At 38.6% G+C, this 12072-nt stretch overlaps 1 protein-coding gene across 2 annotated transcripts in view; it reads right to left on the reverse strand.

Annotated features, from left to right (window-relative positions):
- FAM177A1 (family with sequence similarity 177 member A1) overlaps nucleotides 1–12016 on the reverse strand; it is a 30367-nt gene extending 18351 nt beyond the window's left edge. Inside the window, exons 1-2 of one of the 2 annotated variants that reach the window (XM_028507005.2) lie at nucleotides 11611–12016; nucleotides 6007–6180 (exon numbers count right to left, since the gene is read on the reverse strand). In XM_028507005.2, the coding sequence (XP_028362806.1) occupies nucleotides 6007–6180; nucleotides 11611–11772 (336 nt within the window). In that variant the 5' untranslated portion in view covers nucleotides 11773–12016. The remainder of the gene's footprint in view (nucleotides 1–6006; nucleotides 6181–11610) is intronic. The other variant, XM_036029286.1, reaches the window with a different exon arrangement.
- Between the last annotated feature and the right edge of the window lie 56 nt (nucleotides 12017–12072).

Genomic DNA, 12072 nt, shown 5'->3' on the forward strand with positions numbered 1-12072 from the left:
AATGGTGCAGGGATTAGATGAGGGTATGAGAGGTCCTGTGGGGGAAAGGAGGAAAAATCAGAACAACAGCAATAGCATAATCATTAAAATATAATTTAAAAAAGAAGAAATACCATATGACCCAACAATCCCACTTCTGGGTTTTATCAAAAAGAAAATCAGGATATCAAAGAAGTATTTCCATTCCCACTTTCATTGTAGCCTTATTTACAATAGCCAAGATGTCAAAACAACCTAAATGTCCACTGACAAATGAATGGATAAAGAATATGTGGTATACACATATATGGAATATTATTTAGCCTTTAAGAAGGGAAGTCTGCCATATGCAACAACATGGATGAACCTTCAGAACATTATGCTAAGTAAAATAAGCCAGTCACAGAAGAACAAATACTGCTTGATTCCACCTGTATGAGGTATTTAAAATAATCCAACACTTAGAGAGTAGAACAGTGGTTGCCAGAAACTGTGGAAAGGAGGGAAATGGGGAGTTGTTATTCAACTGGTATAATGTTTCAGTGATACCGGATGATTGAGTTCTAGGGGATCTTTTGTATATAGTTAGCAATACTGTATTGTACACTTAAAATTGCTTAGAGGGTAGGTCTCATGTTAAGTATTTTCATCACAATTTTAAAATATTTTTTAAGTTGATTTTAGAGAGAGAGAAACACTGATCTGTTGTTGTACTTGTTTATGCACTCATTGGTTGATTCCTGTATGTGCACAGACCGGGGAGTGAACTGGCAACCGTGGTGTATCAGAACAACTCTAACTTTGAGCTAGCCAGCCAGGGCTTTATCACTTTTTTTTTAAACCAGTGAATGTTGTAAGAAAAGTGTAAGAGAGGGAAACACATTTTATAGGTAGATTTCTTGAAATCCAATGTGTAATTACATTCTGCCGGTTTAAGATTTTTAAAATGTTGAGTATTCAAGTGGCAACTTTCTAATGGCATTTAAGAGGTGCTCATTTTGTAAGAAAAAAAATTTTTAAAGTTATATAGGTGGAGTCTTGTTGGCTTAAGCTTTAAAAATCTTTTTTTTTTTGAAATGGAAATCACAAAGGAAGTTAATTCTGACCAAAAAGAGAAAAAGAAAAGGTTCAGTAGACATATCCTTAGTGGCTGAAGTAAACTATAATGCATTCTATTAATGTTTAAATTTCCTACCAAAAAAGACTTAGGTTATTTAAAAAGAAAAAAAAAACTTACTGCAAGTTTGATTTATGACCAAAAGTCTATATTAAGCTACAATAGTGACTTTCAACCAGTGTGCACTGCCAGAATTTTTAAAACATCCAATACCTGACTTTTTAGTCAGGGGCTCTGACCTCTTTTCCCTTAGATTGTCAAGTTAAAAAAAATGACAACAGCCAACACAACAATAGCTGTCTGGTGTGAATGAATCAAAAGTACACCTCCTTTCTTTTGGTCAAATCAGAAAAAATATATATTTTTTGGTGTATCACAGAATTTAGTAATTAGTATATGTGTGTTATGAGATGAAAAAGATCGAAAGTTGCTGAGCTACATATAGCATTAAAAAAGAATGGTGGCAGACTAATATTAACATATATATGCATAAATAATAAACCAGATGAAGACATGAAGTTTAGGCAACAATGAAAAATACCAAACATAGCCCTGGCTGGCATAGCTCAGTGGATTGAGCGCAGGCTGCGAACCAAAGCATCGCAGGTTCAATTCCCAGTCAGGGCACATGCCTGGGTTGCAGGCCATGGCCCCCAGCAACTGCTCATTGATGTTTCTCTCTCTCTCTCTTTCTCCCTCCCCTCTCTAAAAATAAATAAATAAATAAAAATAAAAAATAAAAACAAGGTAAAAATCTTTAAAAAAAAACAAAAATACTAAAAATAAATAAATTGCACCTCTTTCAGCAAAAGATTTAAGTAACTGCTATTATTTTGTTTTGGTTAACTTAGTCAACATGGATAGTCCTATCTGCTAATTATAAATTTTTTATAATCACTTCTTGGCCTTTTGGCCAAGATCAAGTATAAATTCTTTATGAACTGCACTAGATTTTTTTTTTTGTAAAAATTTTATTTAGAAGTGAAGTAAAAGTCAGCTGTCAGCTTCAGGCTGAGTTTCCTACTGGCAGTATAATATACAGCTTATATTATATTATACTATACTATATAATATTTATGTTATATTACACTAATATATAATAGCAGCTCCTATTTGTCTAAAAATCACTGTACTTAGAGGGCAGGATGATACATGATGATGGCATAAGACTTGACCTGGGGTGGTGAACACACAATGCAATGTACAGATAATATATTGCAGAATTTCCCCCTGAAAACTATATAATCTTGTTAACCCAATGTCGCCCCAATAAATTCAATAAAAAAATTTAAAAAATCACTGTACTCTAGAGGACATGAACTATCACCAAGGGAAACACAACTTTAAAACTTCAGAAGGAATATATCAAGAATGCAGCCATCAAATAACTAAATTTCATAAAGTCTAAAATGAATCTTGAGTAAGGACTACAGGGAACTTTTTAAAATTAGTCATGGGGTTTTCAAATACCAATGGAGTTCTAAAATTGCCTCCAGTAAGATTTCTTGTGGCACCTATTATATTTGCTTTGTTAACTCACACTACCTTACATGCATATGGTTGTAACTTTTAATGAATCTTCATATGTATTACCTCATTTAATGTTCAAAAACAACTTTGCATACAGATGAGGCAAATGTTACCTTTTCTGAAATAATCATGGAACCCAAAATGCAATGGGAGTAAAGTTTTTGACAAAGCTATGTGACTATCACACAATTGGGCCTGCACCAAGTTTCTGACTATTTATGTTGCCTCCCAGTGAAGGAAATACCAGACAGGTTTCTTGTCACCCAGGGACCTGTCAGTTTAAGCCTAAGATTTCAAATAAATTCTAGTGGCAACATACTATAAACAAGGTAATTAAAGAGTTTAAAAGTGGCCCTGGCTGGCGTAGCTCAGTGGATTGAGTGTGGGCTGCGAACCAAAGTGTCGCAGGTTCGATTCCCAGCCAGGGCACATGCCTGGGTTGCAGGCCATAACCCCCAGCAACCGCACATTGGTGTTTCTCTATCTCCCTCCCTTCCCTCTCTAAAAATAAATAAAGAAAATCTTTAAATAAATAAATAAATACATAAATGCGTTTAAAAGTGGATATAGACTTCCAGCATAACAGCATGAGACTCCCAGGTGAAACTGGTTCAATGTATTGAAAACATACTTTTAAAACCTCTAGAAATGACCCTAAAAGCATATGACAAATGAAGAAACATCTATTTAAGAAAATGTGTGGCCCTGACTGGTGTGGCTCAGCAGACTGAGTGCTGTCCCACAAACGGAAAAGTTGCAGGTTTGATTCCCGGCCAGGGCACATGCCTGGGTTGTGGGCCAAGTTCCCTGTGAGGGACATGCAAGAGGCAGCAATCAATGTTTCTCTCACACATTAATGTTTCTCTCCCTCTCTTCTTCCCTCTTTTCCCCTCTCTCTAAAAATAAATAAATAAAGTCAGAGTGATGTCTTTCCTTTAAATTATTTTGTAGGTATTAGTTACTTTTATCTGTATACATTTGTGTATATATGTGTTTAAAAAGTTATTGTCTCACCCTGGATGGTGTGGCTCAATGGATTGAGTGCCAGCCATGAAACAAAAGGTCGTCAGTTCGATTCCCAGTCAGGGCACAAGCCTGGGTTGCAGGCCAGGTCCCCAGTTGTGGCCCTCTGGGAAGCAACTGATCAATGTTTCTCTCACACATCAATGTTTCCATCCTTCTCTTTCTCCCTCCCTTCCCCCATCTCTTTAAAAAATAAAATCTTTTTAAACAATTTTAAAGAAAGAGCCCTGGGTGATGTGACTCAGTGGCTTGAGTGTTGCCTGCAAACTGAAAGGTCACCAGTTTGATTCCCAGTCAGGGCACATGCCTGAGTTGCAGGCCAGGTTCCCAGTTGGCGGTGTGCAAGATGCAATGCATCGATGTATCTCTCGCACATTGACCTTTCTCCCTCTCTTCCCCTCTCTAAAATTAAGCAAATAAAATCTTTCTAAAATTATTTTAAAAGACACTTATTCCAACAGTTCTTTTATTGCATTAAGCACCTCTCCAATATTCTGCATGCATTTGGAATTGCCTTCAGAGTATATTGCACATTCTTTTGAATACTTTCTATAGTACAGAAACTAAATCTGATTCCTTTTTAGTAACCAAAATTTATTTCGAGCCAAATGTGATGAAAAACTAGGAATAACATTTAAATAATCAGATATAAATTAGTAATTCCCTATACTGCTACTTTGCTTTATTCTCTTCATAGCACTTTCCACAGTCTGATAATTATGGTATATATTTGTTTACTGCCTGTCTGTCCACTAGCATATAAGAGCAGAAATATCATTGTCCATTACTGTAATCACCAGTGCCTAAAACAGTACCTATTAAAAAGTGAGTAAATATTTGATTAACTGAACTCTTAAAGTGACTACTGAGAGGGTGGCACTGCTTTTTAAAAAATATAGCTAGTCTTATAATTTTATAGTCACATCTTTTATAACTTAGAAATTCTCAAATTTAGCTGGTGAAGCCTATACAATTAAGAACTGTACACACCTATTTCTAATCAAAACTTGAGGCAATACAAAAAAGAACTGACAACTCTTAGGTTTTGGATGGAAACTATCATGCTAATACAATCCTTAATTCAAAAGGACTGGAGGTCAAGCACTCTAGTAACATAAACTTTTTTTAGAGAGAGGGGAAGGGAGGGAGAAAGAGACAGAGAGAAACATCCACCAGTTACCTCTCGTACCTGCCCCAACAAGGGACTCCCAACCTAGGCATGTGCCCTGGCTAGAAAATCAAACCAACCAGTGACCATGCGATTTGAGGGACAACGCCCAACCAACTGAGCCACATTAGTCTGAGCTAGTGAAATAAATCTTAAAGAAACGTATCCACGTTTTTAAAGAACTCTGACACTTAAACTATTTCAACTTCCAGTTAAGATGGCAGTATAGGTAAATGCACTACTCACCTCCTCCCACAACCACACCAAAATTACAACTAAACTAGGGAATAACCATCATTCAGAACCACCTGAAATCTAGATGAATAGAAGTCCTCCAACTAAGGACTTAAAGGAGAAACCACATAAGGGATTGGTAATAGGGGCAGAGACTAAGAACAGGCTAGTCCCACACCCATGTGTGGCAAATAAAAATTGAAAGGGATATCCCAGCTGCAGAGAATCCCCCCTGAGGATTCCAGCCTCACACCAGGTACCCAGCTCAGAAGGGCTGTGGAGATAGGTAGAAAAGGTGAAGGGATTAAGAATATAAATTGGTTGTTACCGAATAGTCATGGGGATGTAAAGTACAGTACAGGAAATATAGTCAATAATATTCTAATAACTATGTATGGTATCAGATGGGTATGATATTTATCGGGATGATCACTTAGTAAGTTATATAATGTCTAATCACTGAAGTGTACACCTAAAACTAGTTAATATTGTATGTCAACTATAACTGAAAAAAAATGATTCAAAAAATTATTTCAGGCTACTGATATGCAGGAAATAGTTCCACCCATATTGTGTAAAAATACTATCTCCATCCTAGCCAGGTAGTTCAGCTGGTTGGAGCATCATCCTATGCACCAAAAGGTAGCGGGTTCAATTCCTGGGCACATACCTAATGGGCACATACAGGAGGCAACCAATTGCTTTCACTCTCTTACATCGATGTTTCTTTTTCTCTCTCTCCTCCCCTCCCCTCTTCCTTCTCTAAAATCAATGAAAATATCTTCAAGTGAGGATTTAAAAAAATACTATTTCCAACCAAAATGTAATGCATAATTCTATAATCAGATTATAGTTGATTAAAACCTCAAAAGACCCCTTCCATTTGATGTTTATGGGGAAACAAATCAATCAAAACAATACCCATTGACAAAAAGATTACCAGCATCAAACCTACCGGATCAACGGTAGGCAAAACATCTTTCTTTTCCAGGCCATCAACTTCATCTTCATCTGTGCTGTATTCTTCCATTGTTTCACCACTGACAAAATGAATGACTCTCCTTGGGACTTTCTTCTTTTTTCCGATGACTCCCAGTTCTACATTTTCAAAGCCTCTTTCGTGACTCATCTAATGTCATAATAAATTATGAAAATAAGAGTTTCAAGTGAGATTTTCATTCATATGACCAAAAAACTTCCAGGCTGCTTTATTTTAGGGAATAAAGAAACATAAACCAATCCTTAGACAGTTAAAAAAAAATAAGAGTCCATACATACACAAAAACATTAATAGCATCTAAGAAGAGTTTAATGAATAATAAAGCAAACGTCTGCATACTCCCTATGTAGTCTATGGAATTCTAATTACAGGCAAATTTCACTCCTGGGTAAATGGTAATTTTAGCTCGTACATGTGGCCATATGCCTAACTCAGAGTAAGTGCATACTGTGGGAGAGGATGAAGAAACTTTTTTCCCCTGTCATTTTGCCTCAAGTTTAAACTCCTAAGGGAGACTCCAATGAATCTTTTTCTTTTAAGACTATTTATTTATTTATTTATTTATTTATTTATTTTAAAAAGAGGGGAAAGGAAGGAGAAAGAGAAGGAGAGAAACATGTGCAAGAGAAACAGACTGACTGCTTATCTCATGCCCTTAACTGAGGACCTTGCATGTGCTCAGCCCCGGAATTGAACTGGTGACCTTTCAGTCCATAGGCCGGCGCTCAATCCACTGAGCCACACCAGCCAGGGTTCCACTGAATCTTCTTATATGAAGATTTTGAGAAGGCACAATACAAATAATTGTGAAAAGAATATCTGGCAATAGTGAAATGGGGGAGGATGTACAGGTAAGGGAGTGGTCAGGGGGCCTTTTTATTCATTTTTGTATTTTGTTGTTTGTTTTGCTTTTGTGATGAGAATGTATCCATGTTTACTGGTACAATTTAAAAACTAAACCAAAGCAAAATGACACAGGACTACAGGACTGTCATGATTAGAATCCATGTCAGTGGAATTCTCTAGGATGGTCCAGAGTTTAAAAATTTCATCCTCTGTAAAGATTCTTAAACTTGTAAATATGACCAAACATAATTTAAATCCATGATTATCATTCAACTACTTGTTAAGTTCTTTGAACTACGTTTGCAGAGATGGAATTGTACTGATAAAAATTAGTGGACTAGAGTTGCCCAGTTATCTAAGTATAAGTAACTTCATTCTTATGCATTGTTCCTCTTAATCCTCTAGGACCTTCTTAGAAAAGAGATATGGTTCTTCTCCGTTCTTCGCTTCCCAAAGGTAAGTTTAGTCATTAGCCAGGATTTGAATCCAGATATATCCAACCCAAAGAACACAGGCATTCGCTGCTCCATTACACACATGGTCATCATTGCCAGCAACCATACCTGCTGTATAGCAAACTGAGATCATGAAAACCTTCACAGCTTGAGCTATCCATGGATTAACTAACCTGAAAAAAACAAAAACAACAATTTTCCCTAGCCTGTCCTAAGGGTTCAAACAAATCCCAGCCCTTAATAAATGAAGACCAGCCCATTTATTGTATCCATTAGCAAAATGGACAACATATGACCCATCCAGGCCACCTTTCTTCTACTCCCGATGCCAGGCCACAGTAAGCCATTCCTACCCAATTTCATTTTACCCCCTGATATAAGATTTGGTTCTGGTTGTCTTGCTATCAAAATCTCCTTTTGGACCTGCTTATATGCAAGGGGAAGTCAGAAGAGCTACTTTAGATATCCAGTTATCATATAATTGGATGGATCTGATGCCAAAGCAACAGTCCCAGTCAGTGAATAGAGCTGAGACCTTTCACAGTACATCACCATGCTCAATTTAACACCCAACCCATGCCCATCAGAGCAGAAGAAGCTTCTCACTGATTCCTATGCAATCTCTCATTTGCTCAACTACTTTATCTTCCTTAGGCAACTTTAATAAATCAAAGCACTCTAGCTGGGTCTTAAGAACTAATATAAACTTAACTACTATCTCTGTTAACTCGGACTCTTGGTTATATTCTTTCCAAAAAGTTAAAAAAAAAAAACTACAAAAGGAAAGGCTAAAACACAATTCATATTTTTGATTACATTAACAGTCGAATATAAACAGAACTTTGAGTAATATTCTCTCTGTATATATAATATGCCACTAAAATGACATTTTATTTGCTCTAATCATTACATTTCATATAAAGACTTTTATTAAAGAGACTGAAGGGCTTTTTAAAATTTAGTATTAGTTTTTGATATAGTAAACCAAATTTTATCATCTTAAGCAGGAGTAAACAAACTTCCACTGTAAAGGTTAGAAAGTAAATATTTTAGGCTTTGCAGCTATAGCCTCTGTCATAAATACTCAACCCTGCAAAAGCAGCCACAGTCCATACCAAATGGAACATGGCTTTGTTCTAATAAAACTTTATGTAAACTGACCTGGCTGGTGTTGCTCAGTGGGTTGAGCGCCAGCCTGCGAACCGAAAGGTTGCCAGTTCAATTCTCAGTCAGGGCACATGCCTGGGTTGCAGGCCAGACCCCCAGCTGAGGGCATGCAAGAAACAACTAATCAATGTTTCTCGCACACATTCAAGTGTCTCTCTTTCTCCTTCCCTTCCCCTGTCTAAAAAAATAAATAGAATCTTAAAAAAAAAAAAACTTTATGTAAACTGATACTTGGTAGGATTTGGCCCACAGCCGATAATCTGTCAACCTCTCATATGAAGAAAACAGACTGGCAAATTTAAAAACTTTGTGAAACAATCTATGACACCTGACTCCAACCTCTACTTGGGGGGTCCGGGAGGGGGTGGGTATGGGAGTCAGTTAAAGGAGGTATCAATAGGTAAAACCAACTGAGAAGTACTTTGGTACAAAATTTCAAACAATTATAAATGGAAATTATTCTCTGAATTTTGCAAACATTTGATTTTTACAAAAAAAAAACACCTGTAAAACCTGCAAATAAAAAATGTGCTGTCAATTATACAAATTCCATTTCAACAAACTGCAAAGATCTGAAAAGGCAGTTTGTAGTATCAGGAAATTATGAAATGCAATGCCTATTAACATGTTATTATATTATATAGTTAACCAGTCTGTAATTTGCATGTTCCTCAGCACTTATTTTTAATGGCAATACACTTTTTGTATACTCCTATAGCACCCAGAACTTCTTTAAAACATGCCCTTCCCAATTAAGCAGTTAGCAACATAGGAATAGGCACAGCGTGTATCCCGCATTGTTGTATCCTTAGCCTACAGTTCCTGGCACATGGTAAGTGCTTGGTAGCAGAGGTGCTAAATAATACTAAGTGAATGAGTAGTAGTGAAACTTTAACTCCTTTAATTCTGGTTAAAAGTCTAGTCAGAGAAGCTGTTGGTTGGCCTGGTTTGAGGCCTAATGCTAAACACAGACCCAAGCTCGTATCTCTCACTCCCTTTCCTACACAGCACTTGGGATTTCTCAGTTCTGACAAACCAATGAAGGAGTACAGGATGGCAGCCTCTCCTTCCATCCAAATCCCCACCTCACTGACCTCTTCCCTCTTACTGTGGTCAAACCCCTAGACATAGATCTGGAGTTCCCAGAGATGTTTCTACTTCAGGAACATGTAAATGAGAGAGCAAGAAGGCAAAGTTAGAAAAATAGTTTGTATAGTATGAACTCATTTGTGTTTAACAAGAAAGATTATTATATAAGCATAGGAAAATGGCAGAAAGAATATACCAGAAACTGCCCTGGCTGGCGTAGCTCAGTGGATTGAGTGTGGGCTGCGAACCAAAGCATCGCAGGTTCTATTCCCAGTCAGGGCACATGCCTGGGTTGCAGGTCATGTCCCCCAGCAACCGCACATTGATGTTTCTCTGTCTCTTTCTCTTTCTCCCTCCCTTCCCTCTCTACAAATAAATAAATTTTTAAAAATCTTTAAAAAAGAAAGAATATACCAGAAACTTAGTCACTTTTGGGGAATGTGAGTGTGAGGAATGGGTGATAGGGTGACTCATATGACTTACTACTGTTGGTTCTAGGGCTTTCTTTACTGCTTAAGTATTTATTTTATTTTTTTTAACCAAGAATATGAAAATTACATATTACCAACCCAAAACAAAGAGCCTTCCTCCAAACATTTATCTGATAAGTCAGTACAGGTATGTTTATTTTGCTATTAGACTCAAAGCATAAGTGGTGATAAAAACAATTATAGTACCAGAAGAAAAAAAATCAAATGGAAAACACTATCAAGCTCAAGTGTACCTGCCAACAACAGGTCTCAAATGAAGTGAAAAGTGGTTTCCTAATCAATTACTTTGCCCCTGAATTCCTTCTCTCAGGTTACCTTCCTCCTTCTTAAAAGAAAAACAAGACATTACATATAAAGACTAGTATTTAGAAAAGTTGTTGTTAATGCAAACTACATCTTATAAGAGCTATAGTGACAATCAGGTACTATTCTCTGGGAATCTGTAGTTTAGGGGAAATGTCTCACTAACATTCAAGTAGTTAAGTCTCAGAAATGAAGCTACTAAATCAATGAGGGTGGGAGGTTTTCTGTACAAGAGCAAAATAAGGTTTTTAATGGCCGTAAGTGTATATAACTGAGCTGCTTTCTGTTAAAGAAATTTCTTCATTAGTTTTACTTAGCCAAAGATCCTAAACTACTACTTTAGACTACTAAATCCAAAACAAAACAAACCTCCAAATCTTACCTAACTCTACACTTAGGTTATCCAAAACAGTAACCACTTACCACATGTGGTTAACGCTCACTTGAAATGTGGGTAGTTGGGCTCAAATGTGTAGTAGGTTTAAAATGCAGACAGAATTTCAAAGACTGATACCTAAAGAATAAAATATCTCACTGATAACTTCCCCATTAATTACTTGTTGAAATTTGTTTTTGAAAATTAGGTTGAGTACAACATAATATTAAAATTAATTTCACCGATTTCTTTTTACTATTTTAACGTGGCTGCTAGAAAATGCACAAAAATTTACAATGCGGCTTGCATTATATTTCTATTGGACCCCTCTAACGCACCTCTGGGCCTTGGTTACCTCACTGGTGAAATGGAAATAACTCCCACTTCATGCAGAAGTTATAAGGATCAAGTGGAAGAGCCTATAAAATCTTAGCACTTACTGGCTATTAGCTAAGCAAAAGGGCAGAGGCCAAGTCCGGCGTTTGCAAACGGACAGACTGAGACGTTACTGAAGCCGGCGTCACCTGGCCTCCTACCACTGAGGCCACCTTTCCGGGACACGCCCGAGTTCTCTCGTTCGCTGACCCGAAACTGTTGTATCTCCCCTAGAAACTCGAGGCTGCCCCAGAATTTGTGGCGCTGCCATCCGAGGGGTTGGTGAGGGGTCCCTTCCTCCACGCCAGCGTCTTTGCGCAGACGCGGGGATACAGAGAAGAAATTCTGAAACGCACCTCCCGCAGGGAGTCCACTCAGAGGAAGACGGGCCAGCCAAAAAGGCAGCGGGCAGAAGGGCAGAGAGGAGGATGGGCTCTCCCTAGGCGGCCTCACCTACCTGCTGCGCAGAGTCCCTGAACGCCGCCGCAGCCGCAGCTCCTGAGGCTGCGACTGCTTCTCCTTCCGCACAGCTCACTGGCTCCCGGTCCATCGCTGTCGCCGCCACAGGGCTGCTGGCGCTGACTAGATACAACGTAAAGGCCGATAAACCCACTTCCATCCTCTGCCTCCCCGCCCAGTCGTGAACGGAGCCGAGCCGGAGGTCGGGAAGCCGGACTGACCGCAGCGCCCGCCTCTCGCCACGCCTGGCCTAACCGAAGCGGAGAGAGAGGAGTGGAAAGGGGCGGGGCGACCCTGCCCGAGGGGCGGGGCTCGGCACCCCAGACTGTACCAACCGCCGCCTTGGAGGCAGAACTACCGACTCCGGCGTGGCGGAGAGGAGGGGATCCAGGCCTGGCTTTCAGCATTACCGCTTCCGGTCCAGCCCACTTCCGGAGTTCGCGGGGCCGCTGCCTAGCAT

This window comes from Phyllostomus discolor, chromosome 1 (assembly GCF_004126475.2).
Source record: "Phyllostomus discolor isolate MPI-MPIP mPhyDis1 chromosome 1, mPhyDis1.pri.v3, whole genome shotgun sequence".
In the NCBI taxonomy this organism is placed as follows: domain Eukaryota; kingdom Metazoa; phylum Chordata; class Mammalia; order Chiroptera; family Phyllostomidae; genus Phyllostomus; species Phyllostomus discolor.